The sequence below is a fragment of the Dunckerocampus dactyliophorus genome, chromosome 5 (genome assembly GCF_027744805.1).
Source record: "Dunckerocampus dactyliophorus isolate RoL2022-P2 chromosome 5, RoL_Ddac_1.1, whole genome shotgun sequence".
Classification (NCBI taxonomy): Eukaryota; Metazoa; Chordata; class Actinopteri; order Syngnathiformes; family Syngnathidae; genus Dunckerocampus; species Dunckerocampus dactyliophorus.
The window spans coordinates 4,819,429-4,837,500 of NC_072823.1; the positions used below are offsets into that span (position 1 = coordinate 4,819,429).

At 39.2% G+C, this 18,072-nt stretch overlaps 3 protein-coding genes across 6 annotated transcripts in view; 2 read left to right on the plus strand and 1 right to left on the minus strand.

Annotated features, from left to right (window-relative positions):
- Positions 1-8,122, plus strand: part of dennd11 (DENN domain containing 11) — a 15,496-nt gene extending 7,374 nt beyond the window's left edge. Inside the window, exons 8-9 of the mRNA XM_054775622.1 lie at positions 1,561-1,629; positions 1,714-8,122. Coding sequence (XP_054631597.1) covers positions 1,561-1,629; positions 1,714-1,909 — 265 coding nt within the window. The 3' untranslated portion in view covers positions 1,910-8,122. The remainder of the gene's footprint in view (positions 1-1,560; positions 1,630-1,713) is intronic.
- On the minus strand, positions 7,300-11,367 carry agk (acylglycerol kinase). The gene is made up of 14 exons (XM_054775623.1): positions 11,132-11,367; positions 11,020-11,059; positions 10,852-10,931; positions 10,719-10,794; positions 10,460-10,585; positions 10,284-10,378; positions 10,113-10,182; positions 9,927-10,006; positions 9,786-9,843; positions 8,083-8,230; positions 7,927-8,024; positions 7,778-7,848; positions 7,629-7,713; positions 7,300-7,527 (listed from the first exon to the last, which is right to left on the minus strand). Exons 1-14 carry the CDS (start codon positions 11,239-11,241, stop codon positions 7,393-7,395), a joined length of 1,272 nt encoding a protein of 423 aa, XP_054631598.1. The 5' UTR covers positions 11,242-11,367; the 3' UTR covers positions 7,300-7,392.
- A 245-nt stretch (positions 11,368-11,612) lies between these two features.
- The window catches only part of nup205 (nucleoporin 205), a 19,278-nt gene continuing 12,818 nt past the window's right edge, over positions 11,613-18,072 (plus strand). For 3 of the 4 annotated variants that reach the window (XM_054777879.1, XM_054777880.1, XM_054777883.1), the window contains exons 1-10: positions 11,613-11,816; positions 12,671-12,813; positions 12,901-13,072; positions 13,198-13,342; positions 13,480-13,639; positions 15,418-15,646; positions 15,809-15,973; positions 16,071-16,246; positions 16,353-16,469; positions 17,952-18,072. The exon at positions 17,952-18,072 is cut by the window's right edge and continues 17 nt beyond it. In XM_054777879.1, coding sequence (XP_054633854.1) covers positions 11,789-11,816; positions 12,671-12,813; positions 12,901-13,072; positions 13,198-13,342; positions 13,480-13,639; positions 15,418-15,646; positions 15,809-15,973; positions 16,071-16,246; positions 16,353-16,469; positions 17,952-18,072 — 1,456 coding nt within the window. In that variant the 5' untranslated portion in view covers positions 11,613-11,788. The remainder of the gene's footprint in view (positions 11,817-12,670; positions 12,814-12,900; positions 13,073-13,197; positions 13,343-13,479; positions 13,640-15,417; positions 15,647-15,808; positions 15,974-16,070; positions 16,247-16,352; positions 16,470-17,951) is intronic. The other variant, XM_054777882.1, reaches the window with a different exon arrangement.

Genomic DNA, 18,072 nt, shown 5'->3' on the forward strand with positions numbered 1-18,072 from the left:
AAAAAGATCAAATGAGATACTTTATAATAGTATACAATAAATGACTATGTTGACAGCAACCTTCATGCTTTTTTTTCCTGCTATTTCTTCACTGCCGGTTGTGCATGCAAAGTGAGGAAACTTCCTAATGTCGACCTTCTGTCACTGCATTGTAGCTAAGCCTTTATTTAGGGAGAACAAAACAAAAATAACTGAAATCCTCGAAAGTGCACGAGTTGTTGTTGCTGCTTACCAGGCCAGAGTGGAGATTTTCAGAAACTGTGAGTGGGTAAAAAAGGAGCTTTTTGGTTTGGGTCATAACAAACGTGCAGCGTTATTTTATGTTTTGAAACCTCATTTAACAACAGAACATGAAGTTATTGGCTTACGTGTCTGTTTCATTTCGTGCAGTGGTATATGCACGGTTATATGATCAGTGTAAAGTGGTCTAAAATGACCACTTTTTCTGTAATGCGTTATTATTTCCACCCATCCATCCATTTTCTATGCCGTTGGAGCCTGTTCCACCTGACTTTGGGTGAGAAGCAGGGTACACCCTGGACTGGTCGCCAGCCAATCGCAGGGCGCACATAGAGAAACAATTATTCTCGCTCACATTCGAACTAAATTTAGTATTACATAGACAATATGTACCCACCAGGAAGGTAGCGGTCCATATATACGTATTTGTGACAGACCGCCACAAATAAATAAATATATGGAAAACATTGTATTTTTATTGGTGCTATTAATTTTATTTCAGTTATTTTTGTGTTCAGTTAGTTTTTTTATTTATTATTTTTGGTTTATAATATGCCCAATTTATTAAAGAAATAAATTGGGCCCCACTTTGGACACCCCCTGTTGTATACGATTGAAGCTAACGCTCTATGATCATTTTTGCTGTGATTTTTGTTGTAGTTTTCTTGTTTAGCCCTTTTCGAGGTTTTAGTGTTACGTACTTTTGTGTTTACCTTTTATGTTTTCTTTTTCTCAGTCCAGCCTCACATGTGTGACTAGGCAGTTATTTTCTCATTAGTGTCACACCTAAAATCAAGTCAGAGTTTTTTTTGTTGTGTAAAAACGTCTAACATGCATTTTGTAACTGAGAATGCAAGTATAAAGTGTATAAGTTAAGTTATTTACCTTCAACGTGACGACATTGTTGGGTTGCCCCCCCCCCCCAAACAAACATGACAAGCTTTTTCCCGCCAATAAGACGGTGGTGTGACATGTTTATTGCCGGTTTACTTCCACTTTCAAAGCGCTTACAAATGACGCTGTACCGATGAATGAAGGTCAGCACTGATACACATCAGTTTACTGACAGTCTACGTCGCAGCTTTGTGTTATAGGTGGCAACGTGTATTATTATTATTATTATTATTATTATTATTATTATTATTATTATTATTATTATTATTATTATTATTATTAGATTAACATTTCAGTTTTTTCCTTATTTGCTTGTTTTTCCCCATGTTTGCTGTTTTTTTTAATGTTCTTGTAATTTGGGGGGAAAAATGACCTGTAGGCCGCACTTTGGACACTTTAACTCCAACAGCCAATCACTGTTCCTAGGCAAATGTTGCTGTACTCTCAAGAGGTGGATGGAGACTGCACGTCCAATGAGGAGGACCTTTTTATTGTGTGAGTCCCTGTCATGTTCGTCCCAGTCCTAAGCGGTCGCGATATCGCCTGTGTATAATATCTCATCTCTATTCCTCTCACCAGGTTCTTCATGGAACTTAATAACCGCATCTTTCACATCCTGTCAGAGGTTGCGGGCAGCGCTGACCCCATGCTGACTGCTGAGCACGTGAGGGCCATGGGGCTGGACCCCCAGGGCGATCGCTTCTTCCTGGCAGAGCTGCTGGAGGTGTACGGTGTCGACGTCACCCTGGTCATAGACAACCTCTGCTGCCACTAGCCTTGGAAAATGGGGATGATAACGGATTGTGGTGACTTGAAGGTTCTCACACGCACATTGAGACACTACTTTCACCCTGACCCTTGCCTGATTTTCTCTCCTTTTTTTTGTATTTTTTTTATGCGTGTTGGTCCTTTGACTATGGACTCACTCTGGGCTGATGCCGCTGCTTTGGCGGTGCTCTGTGCTCTTTTAGCCGTCTTATCACTGCACTCTTTTTGTTTGAGCGTGTCTACCTTATGTTTTGTCTTCTACACTGAATGTGTGGTCGGAGTAGGGCTGATTCATGGACATCTGTCAAAGGCTTGACCACTCTTTTTGCCTTTAAAAAAAAAAAAAAAAAAAGCAATAGAAGTCTGTGTCTGTAATCAGCCTTTTATATATTACTGTTAGCACAGAGGTGTCCAAAGTGCGGCCCCGGCGCCATTTGCGGCCCGCAGCATATTCTAAGAATAGAATTTAACAACAAAACTAAAAATAAAAAAAAGGAAAAATTGCAAAAGTCAGCAGTAATTTTACAAGAAGAAAGAGAAGACAAGAAAATTGACCAGAATAACATTTTAGTAGCATAAAGTTGAAATATGAAAGGAAAAAATACTTAAAAAAACAAAAACAAAACAATGAATAAAGTTGACATTTTTGGAAAATAAGGTTTCAGAAAAAGTTCTAATGTTATGAGAATAAAATAAAACTACTGTGGGAATAAAGTCATAATTACGAGAGAAGAAAGTTGAGAGAGAAAAAAACAAGTAGAAATGGGGAAAAAAGAACTGTAAGAATTTAAAAAAATTAGTCGAATTAATCGAATTAGAAAACTTTACCAGAATAACATCATAATATTATGAGGAAAAATGTCATTTTAGTAGCATAAAGTTGAAATGTTCAACAAAAAAGTTTTTCTTTTTCTTTTTTCTAAAGGTTGTAATATTGACAGAAACAAACAAAACAACAACTAAAATTGCAATTTTTGAAAAATGAGGTTGCTGAAAAAGTTATGTTACATGAATAAATTCAATATATTACTGGAATAAAGTCATACTTACGAGAATAACATTTAGAAGAAGAAAGACGAAAAATAGCAACATTTGGAGAAACAAACTACAGCAGAAATGGGGAAAAAAATAGCATAAAGTCAAAATCTTAAAAGAAAAAAATCATTTCAAAAATAAGCTTGTAATATAAGGAAAGAATTTATTTTAGTAGCATGGTGTTGAAATATGAAAGAAAAATAGCGTTATTTTTTAAAAGTTCTAATATGAGAAACAAAGTGAAAATGTAATTTCTGGGAAATTGGGTTGGGGGGAAAAAGTTATAACATTATGGTAATAAAGTCAAACTATGGCAATAAAGTATGTGGAAAATTAAAAGAAAAACAGCCAAAATGGGGGGAAAAAAGAGCAAAGACAGAAGTTGATACTAATAAGTCTTTTTCACCTGTATCACAAAGCTGAGATGCACTTTTTTCTTGAAATACCGTATATAAAGTATAACTTCTGAGCAAATCTACATGTGTTTCGTTCATTTTTCAGTATGCGGCCCTCGCTGGAAAAAGTTTGGACACCCCTGTTTTTGCACCTTGAACATGAATTAAGTGGGCGCTTTTTTTGTCATTGATTTGAGGTGTGGATGAATGTAATGTGTTTGCACTCCACGCAATGTTATCATGAATGCTGCACCTGCACCATGCCACCGCACTAAAAAAAAAAAAAGCAAGAAGTGCTTCATTGCATCTTTACGGGTACAACACCTTAACACCTTGTCACTTGTTGTCAAAGGTGCCACTGCTTTTGTAGCCTTGACGCTTCACCTTAGAAACACATGCATATTTCTGGCCCTGGAAAATGTACAAACGGTTACCTCAGAGTCCGCAAAAATGTCTGCCTTCAGCTGTGTGAACGACTGCACCGCTACTGCAGATATGTCCTGTTTACGTTATACGCTGCCATGCATCAACCAGCGGCACATTTTCAGCTTCTGTTGTCATTCATACTCCATTTCGGACCCCTTGAGGTGCAGAAACTGGCTTCTAGTGTGCCCCCGTCTAGGACTGTCAGCCAGGGGTGTCCAAACCTTTTCCACAGAGGGCCACATGGTGAAAAATGAAAGGATATTTTGTAGATATACTAAGAGGTTATATGCATTTCAAGAAAAAAAACTGCATCTCAGCTTTGTGATATAGGTCAAAAAGCATATTAGTAGGATGAACTCTCACATTTTTGCGTTTTTTTATTTTCTAAATGTGTACATTTTCTTCTTGTAATATTATTACAAGAAGATTCCCAAGATGTTCTCACTTTGTCCCAAACCTCATTTTCCAAAAAAGACAACTTTTTATTTTGTTTTGTTTGTCATAGTATGACATAATAAAATATTTCAACATTATTTTCTCCCATAATATTACGAGATTATTCTCATTAAATGGCCACTTTTCTCTTAATATTAGCACTTTATCCTCGTAAAATTACAGCAATTTTTCCCATTTCTGCTATTTTCACTTTCATCTGGTAAATGTTATTCTTATAATATGACTTTATTCCCATAATTTTCTAGACATTTTTCCCCAACCTAATTTTCCAAACATGACCATTTTAATTTTTTGCTTTGCTTCTCACAATATTACGACTTAAAAAAAACAAACAAACATATTTTGTCGAATAAATTATGACTTTTTTTCTCATAATATTACGACTTTATTATTGTAAAATTGCAGCTGTTTTTTTTTTCCATTTCTGTTTTTCCCCCCCAACTATTTTAACTTTCATCTGGTAAATGTAATTCTCGTAAGATGACTTTATTTCCATAATATTCTATGCATTTTTCCCCAACCTAACATGACCATTTAAATTTTTTGGTTTGTTTCTCACAATATTACGACTTAAAAAAAAGCAAACATATTTTGTCTTTAATATGTCAACTTTATGCTAATAATTTATTTTTTTTCTCATAATATTATGACTTTATTCTCGTAAAATTACGACCTTTTCTTGTTAGATTACGTTTTTCTCTTAATATTTGCACTTTCTTCTTGTAAAATTACTGCAGATTTTTCCATTTTTGCTATTGATTTTTATTTTCTTGTTAAATTTTGTTGTCTGAATGTGCCGCCGCCCACAAATAGCCCCCGGCCTGCACTTTGGACACCCCTGGTGTAAGCGGCGCGCTTGTGTGCGCTGTTCACTTCTTCTCTGTGAGCCTGGTTGTGTTTTTGTGTGCTGTTGTGGCTGTTAATACGTTTACTAAAGCTGGTCCGTCAGCTTCATTTTCTCAGATCTTTTTGAGGGAACGCCAAGGAGATCCTCTTTCTGTGCGACAAAGTTCTCTTTGTCAACTTTGTTGTGGGAGAAGCTTTAACCTTCCTTATTGGAATTCACAGACACAAAAAAAAGACTCTCCCTGCTTCTCTCTTTTCATCGCCGTCTCATTGAGGGAATCCAATGAAGTCTGGAGTGCGACCAAGTGTGTGTTGGAACTCTGCTGGCAAACGGGAGGTGTTCGTCCATCACATTGCCAGTTTGGACGATGATTTTGTTCCATGTTGGAACACCAAGGACGGTGATAATATAAAAGAGGAAAGACGTCCAACAGCCTGTATTGTGGTTCCACCCCCATGCTTCCTCAATTGTTTTTAATATACAGTAAGTGCAATTTATATTGTATTTAAAAGAAGAAAAATGTCTAAAAACATGTTTTTACATTATTTTTAGGGGGGGGCTTAAGGAAATGTGAAATGTGTTTGTCAAACGATGTTCTTAACACATGGGATTAATCTGTTGCCTTGCTTTTCAACAGACACTCTATCAAACCTCCATGATTGGCGTTGGAGGTGTAAATACACACTAATACATGTGCTAAACTCTTTGTGGGGTTATTCACTGATGCGTATGAGCATTAGAAACAATTGTTTGTACAGCAAGTCACTCTGAATGTCCAAGACAGCGAAAGTATGCACGCATGCAAGTAAGTGTGCATTTTCTACTCTTTAGTGCAAAGTCGATCAATGATCAGTTGTCACTGTAACTAATGTGTAAGAGTTCTTAATATTCACAGAAACACGAAAAATATATAACAGGAAAAACCAAAAAATCAGCAGTCATTGTACAAGAATGAAGAATATTAAAACACAAAAAATTGTAATCTCGGGAAAATTTTACGAGAATAACATCGTAATATTATGAGGAATAATAATGCCACAAAAAGAAAGTTGAAATGGTTGCAAAATTAAAAAAAAACAAATTACCGGTAGTAGTAATGTCAATGTCAAACTATTAAGAGAAAAGCGTTGCGTTGGAACGAGAAAAAAGATAATTTTTACAAGAATAAACTCGTAATATGAGATGAAATATTCAAGAAAAATTAAAGGTGTAACATGAGATACAAAATAAAGTTGTCGTTTTGGGAAAATTGGGTTGGGGGAGGGGGGGGAGTTATTATTGGAATAAAGTCATAATACGAGAAGAACATTTAAGGAGAAAGTTGAAATATTTGAAAAATTAAAAAAAACAGCAAAAATTGGAGACATTTCATACTATTAGGCTTTTTCACCTAAAGCACAAAGATGCAATTTTTTTTCTTGAAATATATATATAACTTACATAGCATATCTACGTGTGTTGCTTTACAAAATATCAAAGTGGCCCTTGCATCCTTTCATTTTTCACTATGTGGCCCTCGGTGGAGAATAGTTTGGACACTTCTGCACTAAAGCATGAGCAACTGTTAATTTCACTGTACTGCCTTTGGAAGACAATAAAACATTGATTCAGTCTGTGTGTTTTGTCACCAACGACAAAGGTTTATTTTATAATGACTGTATTTATCTCACAACAGGCACAAGAATAACATAATTAGTCATCATAACACGGGCTATTGTTTTGGCTCTACTCCAGCTGAAACTCAACTCTGAATCCCCGACGTCCCTTCTTGGCCACACGTCCGGAAGACATTTATCGAAACACACATGATCATGAGTCTTATTAATGTCTTATTTTCTCTGCTTATATCTACTATATTGGGTAATATGAGTGTACAGGTGACTATAGGGGTGTTATTTCATGTCCAAAGGCCTCTAATGTTAAAAATCATATTTAGAAAGTCAACAGTTTTTCTATCCCCTAAATACAAAAATATTCCGTTGATAAATATTGAATCCTACTTCACGGAAATTCACTTACCGCGGTCGGGCCTGGTCGACCGGATTAAGAAGGGATTACTGGATAATTAATGACAGATTATTTATATGAAAGCACCCAACAAAACATTTTAAAAAAACCTATTGAGACAGTGAGTACAGACAAAATCTTGGTATTTCTCATAGAAAAATGGAACAACATGAAGCAATTAACCATTTTATAACTTTCACATAATATAGGATTGTATTAGTTTATGGTTAATTTGTAAAAAAAAAAAAAAAAAAACAGGCTAGCAAAGGAGGTGTTCTTGTGTTATTTTTGTCTCCACTCGGGTGTCGTGTTGTTTTTCTTTCTTCATTGCATCTGTGACAGAAGCTGGCGTCTGCGCTCTGCGCTCATGAAAAAGTGCAGTTTCCGTGGCAACAGTCTTATCTCCACAGGCATGGCTTCGTAGTCCTCATTGTCGATGCTGTAGAAGCCGCTGGCGCCCTGCAGGGTGGCAACACAAAGGTGAACCTTATGCGACACGGGCCAGCGTGACCTTGCGTGTTGTCACATGAACATCATTGCTCATTCCAGTGCCCTCTGACCTCGAGCAGCTGCAGCCGGCAAGCACTGGCCTCTAGTTTAGTGGCGTTTTCCGTCAGCATTGTTGGGTCCTGATGTTTTTTGTTTCTGTGAGGAGTTATTTATTGTTACATCTTTATCACCTGCGCTCAACGTAAACAACTCAACCAACCCGACGGTGATGAATTCTCCCACAGTCAAGTTGGCAGACTCTGTGCAGATCATCATGGAATCGTTGATTCGCTGCAAGTTCACATCAAAATAAACAATTTGAAGCGTCAGCGTGGAATAACTACTGTAAGTATGCGATGTTATACTCACGCGCTCAAGAGGGTTTTTGTTGTGCGTTTGAATAAACAGCTCGACTGAAGACAGCTTCTGTTCCTTCCACTGCTCTGGTTCTTCCGCTTTTGGAGCCTCTGAACACACACGTTGTTGTATTAAGCACGAGTTGGCACATTTGTGGATACACAATACCTTCAAGGGGCGGGTTCCAGTAGTTTTTCAGCCGGCGGATGATGCGACGGAGCAGATTGGGTCTGGGGGGCTTATGCGGGGACAGGTCAGGGGGCCGCAGGGTGGGCGCCAAGTAGTTCACTGTGACTTCACGGAATAAAGGCCACTCCTAGGAGGTTTTAGATCAGTGCACAGTCGAAACACGACTTGAAAACATATCACTACTACTGTAGTCTTTTGGTACTGATATTATTGAACATTTCTGAATAAATAGACATTCATTCATTCGCCTATCCCGTTCAGAGCAGGTGAGCTGAAGCCTATCCCAGCCGACTTTCGGCCAGGGTGCACCCAGGACTGGTCGGTTAGACAACCAGTTGTCGACATAACCAAAATCGAAACTGAATATAGCCGTTGCTTGCAGTGCTTCCTGTAGATTAATTTCAAACGTGGACCGCCACAAATGCATTCAGCGCTACCTGTTCGCCCTTGCTAGTAAAGACATTACAACGCACCTGCCAGAGAATAAGTAGACGGACCAGGAGGGATCGGTGTTGCCAACTTGACGAGTAAACCGACTCCTTTTACAGTCGTCCCTCGCTACGTCGCGGTTCAAACAAGGTGCCCTTACTCTTTCGTGGTTTTACAAAAATCAATAAAATGATCTCTGTTTTGTTGTTGAATTTTATTGTTTTTTTTATGCATATTTTACCACATTGTACTTATTCTTGCCATAATGAAGCATTTTCAAGAATAAAAATGGTTAAATGAACTAACTCAATGAACTAAACTACAAACACAAGGCAGAAGAAGCAATGTCATTGTGAATGTAATATTCTACATTGGCCACTAGGTGTCAATTGTGATCGCCAGACAGGTTTTTATTGCAGGTTTAAATGATCTCACAACAGGCACAATAATAATAATAATAATAATAATAACACAGGCTACTATTGGGCTACATAACACACGACATGCTAAAACTCAAGTCTGAACCTCCAACATCACTTCCTGTCCACCCGTAACTAAGGTCCTCCAGGGAACACATTTACTGTGACACACAAGCAGGAGTTTTATTTAATAACTGATTTACTCTTATGTCTACCATGTTGAGTAATACTGGTGTAAAGCCATTTAAAACCACCATTACAACACACTGGTGAGACACCCAGCCACTGCAGTATGTACGCTGCCCAGAAAAAAAAAAAAAAAACACGGAACTGCTAACCTGTGAGTCTATCTTATCTTATTTATGTCAAATAGGTCTTATTTTCTCTGATTATGTCTACTATATGGAGTAATACAAATGTAAATGTGACTATAGGGGTGTTATTTCATGTCTAGCGGGCTCTAATAAAGTTTAAAAAAAACGTATTTAAAAGATTGCAAACAGGTTTTCTATGCCATAACTCCGGAAACATTCCATTTATGAATATTGAATCCTACTTTGCGGAAATTCACCTATCACGGTGGGGTCCGGAAGCAATTAACTGCAATAAACAAGGGACAACTGTAGCTAAAAGTGAAGTATTTTTTCGTCTCTGACATGAAAGCGTGTATCGCTCTTCTCCCCGCCCATCTAAAAGCAATTACAGGCAGCTCCGTCTTGTTTGTGACATAGAAAAAAAACGACAAAAAGAAGCGACGGGCCTATTATGCAAATTCAACAATTACATCATTACTTCACATGTAAACAGAGGTGGAAAAAATATTCAGAATATTACCCGAAAGGTTTGAAACCAATGAGCAGCGTTTGTCTTCAGTGGTCCAAGGTACCAATATCTATGCAAAAATATATACTGTCATGGTTAGGAGCGATGTTATTTAAAAGACAAAAAAAAAAAGACCATAATGCAAAATCTTACTTGCTAATAGTTGCAGACACGTCTCTAAAAGCACCCCATCGCAGTCCCATCAGTGCAAAGACGGGCTTCTCTGTCTCCCCCTGAGAACACAAACACATGCACTTGAACGTCCTAACTCCTGTCTAAACACGGACGGTAGGCTGTCTCGTTAGAGTAAATGAACGAAAGAGGCAACCGGTTTCTCACTTTGATCTGCAGTACATCCAGAGGCACGGTCTCTCCCTTTAGGATGGACAGCGTCGCTGACGTAATGTCCCTGTGCAAGAAAAAAAAATATTCAGAAAGCTGTCATCCCAACTTTGCTCACTGCGCATTGCTGCAAGACACCATTGAACACTGGACAAGTACAATACTCACTTGACCTTGTTGTCACTGAGGATGTGAAGGCCGACACTCAGGGAATTTTGGGAGCCCAGCGGAATGAATCCAATTGGCGTGTGACTGAACGTGTCCTGTCCACATAAAACATGTATCTATAACGCAGAAAGACACACAGCAGCTTGTAAACGACGACACTGTTCGAGTAAACATACCCGATCAGATCGCCGTAGTAAACCTGTGACCACTTCCTGCAAAGTGCCATCCCCTCCAGCGACAATCAACATGTCTGTGTGCTCCAGGAGATCCATCAGTTTTTTGGCTTGACCTTCATAGTCTGTCTATTGAGAAATAAACACTGTTACATCATACTTTCCACAAGGACGCATACTTTGCCTACCAGTACACAGTAGGTACCCGCTTTTCGCAGGGAACCCGGAAATACACATTTGGATTATATACAAAATATCATACCTTCACCACTGTAACCTCGAAGCCAGCCAGATGTAAAATAGGGGCAGCATTCTTTTCAAACAAACTGTTGGCTTTCCTGTGGAGGTGAAATCATGAATTACACATTCAAGCCATACATATAAATATTCCTTACCCATTACAAGCTGCTGGGTTCAGGATCACAGTAGCTTTCTTTAGGCGCTCTTGAGGCGCAATTAGCTGACGTCCAAATTCCTGAAAATACATTTAAGTCACGTCGGCTTATTTTTAATTTGGTTCGTGCATTGTGAAAGCGTCTTTCATTAGTACATTGGTTACTTACCCTAGCCTCTAGGCAGGCCTCTCTCCTCAGAATATTGTCACTAAAAAGATAAGTGAATGAACCCAAGACAGATCAGTAGGTTGTTACTGATCCAAATGTTGTTGGTACTCACCAGTGTTTACCATAAAGCCAGTGGCCTCCGTAAGATAGGACGCAAACAGCAAATGCAGACTTCTTCCAATGATTTCGCAAAGTCCGAAATATTTTCACAACCCGCGCCATTGTTTGATTAATGTTTAATATTATATATGAATTATCAAAGAATGCTAAGACATGTTAACATTCATACAATTTGCTTTACTTTCGGTGGTGACCGCTTCCTACAGCTGTCACAGCATGGATCTCTGGTGTTACGCCAAAACAGTACGGGTAGACATAGGAGGTAACAAATATAGTTCCGCTTGTAGTATTACGGTTTCTTGGTAGAAAGCAAGCGTTTCGTCGTTTAAAAGATACATATAAATGATAAATACAACACAATGCAATTTTAAGAAGTAGTATTTAAATCCATAACACATTAAATATACATAAAAGCTATACAAGTACATTTCCAGTAGAAGAGGCGTTTAGGACCCTGCCTGATAGAATTAGACATACTGTCGTAATCGGTTCACGAGAGAGCGCATTTGACGGCCCTATATTCACATTTATTTAAAATTTCGGATTAAAAATGGCGAAAACTCATTGAATATGTTAATGAAAGCGTAAATATTTTTAATTACACTCCGGCAGGGGAGAAAGACCCACCACACGCTCTTCGGATTGTGTCATGGCGGCACAGATGGCGGTAAATTCGGGTATGAACCACATTTTCTGATTGTATCATTTTTAACTTATTTATAGCTAGCTGGAACGAATTAATAATATCTTCCGAGTAAACACACTTGTTTAAGTTTAAAGTTCCACATCGCTCGTGTTTAAAAAGTAATTACCACATGGTAAGCCCCGTGTTCACGTTGGAGCTGCTAGGCTAAAGAAGCTCGATTACCAACGAAGACAAGTGTACTTCTTTGGAAAGAGAAGTGTGTCAAACAGACAACGAACAGCTTTTGATTTTTATGTAATATATTTACCGACCCACGATAGGGATGATTTACATGCATGAACATGCATGATGTCAACGTAGAAGTTGTTGAGCTTGTTTACATAATAGCATTGTACAGTTTTAAATTTGCTGGGTTTTGCAAGCTATTCTTCTATACCGTTGAATAAAATGTACAGGGGAAAATGGCCCTATGAAAAACGCATGCAAAAGAGCGCCTATGATGCTTAATCCAATATAACATTGTTTGGAGTAAATAGGATATGGAGTTGCATGTATTTGATTCCATTTCTAGTGCCGAACTCTTGCAGATGTTTGTTCTTTTGCAGCAACACTTTTCTTTCCTCTCTTGTCGTTCTACTGTAGGCATTCTACAAATACACATAGATGAATACATTCTTGCACTTCAACACCAATCAATTGTCTATGCACGTGCTACATTAATGTTTCATAATTGTGTTAGAAATGCTGCTGCTGAACTGATGATACTAATCCCACATAGCAGCCGTCAGCCAATTTTGAGATTCAAAGAAGATTTTATTTAGTGTGATTTTCATGTATGTTATGTGTTATGTGATGAGACATTTTAATTCTTCTATACTCACCTAGGAGCCAGCCTATGGGGGCCTCTGAAGGAGCTATGGAAGACTGTGGAGGGGGCTGTGTTGAGGAGGCAACCAGAGAGCTTCCATTTGCTCGACCTGCAGTTGAAAAAACACAAGCCGCACTTTCTGTCCCTCTTTAAGAACCCGGTAAGCCGATGTAAACACTCTCTGTTGTGGCCTTTTACTACATATTGATAACTTGATGCACTTTCTATATCCTGTCATCATTTACAGCCAAAGAGTGCAGAGCAGAGAGAGAAGGTGCGCAAAGCCAGCACAGAAGGCATCGCTATTCAAGGTCAGCAGGGGTCACGACTTCTTCCGGAGCAGCTCGTTTCAGAGGCCTTTATCCTCAGTGACTTGTTTGACGTTGGAGAGTTGGCAGCTCTGGAGCTCTTGCTCGCGGGTAAGACAAATACAACATACTCGTCAAACAACATCTTTGACCGTACATGACAGTATTGAACGATCATGGTGCATATGTTTGAATAGAATAGTGTATGAATACCTGTATTTCCCCCCCAATCCCAGGCGAGCAGCAGCAGTCCCACTTTCCTGGTTTGACACGTGGGTTGGTGGCAGTGCTCCTCTATTGGGATGGCAAGCTTTGTGTGGCAAACGCTCTGCGCACTCTTATCCAGTCACGTCACGGCAAGACTTTCACCCTGAATTTAAGGTAACTGCTAGCTTTAATCCTCTGGGTTTCTTCACCACTCGGGCACATAAAGCTAATATATTGTGGTGATTGACAATGAAATTTATATGCAGGCGTTGTAAATAGTCATTCACCTGCTGTGTTCCCTTGTCACTCAGTGGAGAGCTTGTGTCTTTGACGACACATTTTACTGATGAACTGATGAGCCAGGGTTTGACGAAACGCATCTTGACCTTGGTGAACGAGATAAATCTGACACGAGAGTTTGAACGGCTGCAGAAGGAGCGAGGCCTCGGGAATGAAAAGCACAGAAAGGAGGTAGGAGTAGGTGTTTTGTGTTGTGGATGCAGTGTTTCCCACAGGGCTGCAGTATATTTATTACTTTTTTTAGAAAAATTTACGAAGGAACTGTGTTCTGTCGGTTTCATTTTGTTGTTTAAAAAAAACAACAAAAAAAAAACAAGGCTGAGCTGCCTGTGAGTGCTTTGAGAGGAGGGAGGGGCCCAGAGCAGCGCCTGCTGCTTGTTGAGAAGAGCATTACATGCTATCATGTCAGTCTCCAAAAGTCCCCAATAACACAGGAAAAAGTCACTAGATTTGTCGCACGTCACTGAAAGAGTCTCCAGAGGGATCTGAATACAGTTTTCACTTGGTACATTGCAGTTCGAACGTCGCGCCCTCACTCTATCGCGGGTTTTTCAAAAATGAATCACTTAGTTAAATGATCACTGTTTCGTGGTTGAATACGGCCTTTATTAGTTAAAAAAAAAGCATACTTAAGCAAATTGTATGTATTCTTAGCTTAATTAAGCATGTTCAAGCATGCAAATGACAAAATAAACAAAAGTACAAATATAAAGCATTCAGAAGACGTGATTTTTGTGTTATATCTGTGACTTGTTATGTGCGCCATTTATATCTAACAATATTTGCTTCAACTCTTAGTATTTTTTTAACTCTTCAATTTAGACGTTATGCTTGTATTTAATGACAAATGACCACAAAACAGCATAAGGACAATGAGCACACTGTTAGAGTGGAGGTGTGATTTGTAAAAGTGCAACAGAAATGTTGGCAGTCACATAAAACACAAATAGCTCATCTCTCCTTTCTTTTTATCAAAGTAGCTTCAGTCGTGCTGGAAGTTGCGCTATCATAAACCTGGACATGCAATTTATACTGTCCTTTTTCAGCAGGAGAGATTTTCAGTATGTATTCGTATTACTCTAAAACAGGCATCAAATTACACATTGAAAGGAGGGTGGTCTTGGAGTTAATAGTATTTATCAATAATACAGTGAAAATGAGGGGAAATGTTAATGCTTACTTTGCAAGCCCCTAAATTTTCTGCTTGCGCTCCTAAAATTTTAAGTTGTCGCCACTGTGCACTGTGCTTAGTCTGGACCCCTGGTTTCGGTTTTGTTCGTCTTGCTTTCTGTGTCACTTAAATAAATGAAGGTACTGTTGTTGCACACCCACCGTGCTTAGTTGTTTACCTGAGTGTTTTAGCCTGTCTCTTTTGAGGTGGAAAAAGACGCAAATGCGATCTCTTTGTCAGGACCGCCATTAGATTTGTTCTTAAAAACAAAACAAAAAACCAACAATTTGACTATTGACTAAATGTAATGAATCAGATTTGAGTATGAAAATCCTTAGTCCAAGACAGACCTGTGATAAAAAGATAGAATAACTCACATTATGCACTGCTGTTGGCTTTGTTTATGTCACATTGCTCAACTCTAGTGCGCAGCGTACAGGATCTCTGCAGGGACATAAGAGACGGCCTGATCTTACTCCTTCATGGTCACCACAACTACGTCCTCCACGAACAAAAAAAAACATGCGGCCATTTGGTGAACACCAACAATTGTACAGGCAAAAAATTGTATGTCTGGTTGTGACCTAGGCTTAATGTAAGGTCATTTCTCATCAATGTAACGTTACTGATGCCCGGGATAGAGTGAGGGAGCAATGTTTGAACCACTATGTAGTGAGGGACGACCATATAGGAAACACTGGGATGGCTGTGATGCCAGTAGCGTGTTATGGTTGACACTGATGTCACACGTCATGTGTTACGTTCACTGTCTCCCCAGGTTTCTGATTTCATCAAAGAATGTCGTCAGGCCCTTGCGGACAGCCTGTTTGCATGGACCTGCCAATCACCTTTGACTAAAGATGATACGCTGGCTCTCATTGGGTATTTGGAGACAGTAACGGCTCAAGCTGATGGCTCACTGGACAGTGTGAATCTGGCTGTGGTCATGGCACTCCTGTACTGTTTGGATGTCAGTTTCATCGAGCAGGGGACTGAAGACAGGGAAGGTGAGAACATTTACTAACATTATACATACATTTTGGAATTTCAAAGATGGACATTTTAAAGTATTTCCTTCACTGATAAAAGGAACAATTAACCATTAATTGTTTAACAACAACTCACGCTTGAAACTCACAAACTCACATTGTGTGTGTCTTTTATTTTAGACCTTCTTCAGACGCTTCCGCTGCTAACGGAGAGACAGTATGTGTCGGCAGTGCACAATCGTTTAATGGACAGTCAGCCGTGGAAGCTTCCAGGTCTGCAGGCTGTGTGTCGCCTGACCTGGGCGCTTTCTCTGAGAGTCCTGTCCCAGCTGCCACAGGGTGCCGGTGAGTCTCATCTCAGCTAATTTATTTACTCTTATCTGCTTACATTTGGAAAGTAACGTGCATTTCTAAAGCTGCTCATTTGTCTTTTTCTGGGCAGCCCTGGTGGAGTTTACTGAGGCAGATGAAGTGCTGGCAGACCAGGCTGTCCTGGGAGATGTCTTCCTGTTCCTTAAAGAGGGCATGCTCGATTGTGAGAGTTTCTTCCAGGAAGAGTTTTATATTCGCCGCCTTCACTCACTCATTACAGATTTTCTGGCACTAATGCCAATGAAGGTGAGATATCACCCATTGTCTACAATGATGTTGCTGTGAAAGATTTGAGACTTATTTCATCTCACACAATGTTTGTTTTCATCTACATTTTTGTGTTTGTGTACAGGTGAAGCAGCTCCGCAACCGTGCTGATGAGGATGCCCGCTTGGTGCATATGTCCTTACAAATGGATAATGAGCCACCATCGTCTTTGCGCAAGGACTTGGACCACCTCATGATGCTTGTCAGTCCTACACACACACACTTGCATATACTGAACATACTTACAATAAGTGTCGGAAGATTAGGAACCATAGGAAACCTGACATGTATAGAAAAAGTCTTATTTTCTTAAAAAACAGTGATTTTGGGTGTGGTTAGATCACGATTTCTATAAACATTATTAACACATTTGTGCAAATTATAGTCACGATTCTGAATGGATTGTAAAGTGGAAGTGTCAATCAAAACTGAGCTCAAGGTATAAACATTAGTCATTAGAATCTGAAGCTGTTCCTAATTTTATGGTAGGCAATCATCCAACTAATTAGCCAATTAATCAACAACTATTTTGGTATTTGGTTAATCATTGTTTTAGCGACAAATGTATTTCCTTAGTCATCAATGAAAGCAGACCTATTATTTTTGTGTTCTAGGTAAAATAAGATATTCACACACATCACAGTGATCAACATGTTTGCCTCTTTTCTGACATGTTGTCGACCAAACCACTCACTGTGTTTGGTTAATATTGATTTGGTCCATCTATGGCAGGGGTCGGCAACCTTTTATTATCAAAAGAGCCATTTTGTCCCCTCGCCCACTAAAGAAAAGCAGTATAGAGCTGCAAAATATAACAGCTTACAACAAACACAAGTGCCGTGTGCACTTAACTGATTGCAACTGGTGGAGTTATGATACGTTGGTCAAACCTCACCAGCTGACGTCTTAAGAAGTGCGCAGCACAATGAATTGATGGTCTGTTTCGTTTAGCTCGCTGGCTGATGCTGCTGGACTCAACGCTCAATCGCTGTTACACATGTTGGTCTACTTTGACTACTTTTCAGAAAATGTCAAGTGCTTGTTGTGAAAATGCCTTTCAATGTTTTTTGTTTGCTATTTTCTCGCCACATATCAAGCACACATGTAAGCCATTATCGTTGCAGAAACAACAGCAATCTGTCCTGCAGAATTAAATCTTCTGAAATGTTTCTTTTTGGTGGGTATATATTTATTGTTGGCTTGCCGCAGGGGCGAAAGACAGCTCTGTCATGTCTCAACGAACGCAGGCACCCAAACACCATTTCCCCTGCCCTTCCTCGCACTCATCCAATCACCAGTCAGAACTCAGCCAGGATGCGTTCAGTTGGATATTTTTAACTCCTTTCAAAAAACGTACAATTTCCCCACTCTGGTGTTTTAAAAAAATAAAACAATAAAAAAATAAAATTAGCGAAGGTAGCCACAACAAGGAGGCTGAACAACTGTGTGTGGTTCCGGAGCCTCACGTTGCGGACCCCTGGTCTAGGGCCTAACCCACTACTCGATGGCTCGAAAGAGAAAGCGTTTATTAAGATTAATCGACTAAGAAAATAATTGTTAGTTGCAACTCTAGTATAATGATATACTGCATATTGCAATACATTATACTGTATTGTTTTGAGCTGCGCCTCACCTAAACGTTTGATTCACTTGACTTCATGACTTCATCTTTTTGCTTTTACAGATAGGAGAGTTTTACAACAAAGACCCGTTTGGCTTAGAGTTGGGTCTGGAATTCTGGTGTCCCACAGAGTCCCTACAACACACCTCGCTGCAAGGATCCTACCTGGGAATGGCAATGCAGA

What these genes read in the sequence shown, in the direction of transcription:
- agk (XM_054775623.1), bottom strand. Translation starts at nt 11,241, where the DNA reads ATGGCGCGGGTTGTGAAAATATTTCGGACTTTGCGAAATCATTGGAAG. An exon ending in TCGAGGTTACAGTGGTGAAG is followed by an intron (nt 10,586 to 10,718) that starts GTATGATATTTT and finishes ATTTCTCAATAG; the next exon opens with ACAGACTATGAAGGTCAAGC. An exon ending in ATTGGTTTCAAACCTTTCGG is followed by an intron (nt 8,231 to 9,785) that starts GTAATATTCTGA and finishes AAAACCTCCTAG; the next exon opens with GAGTGGCCTTTATTCCGTGA.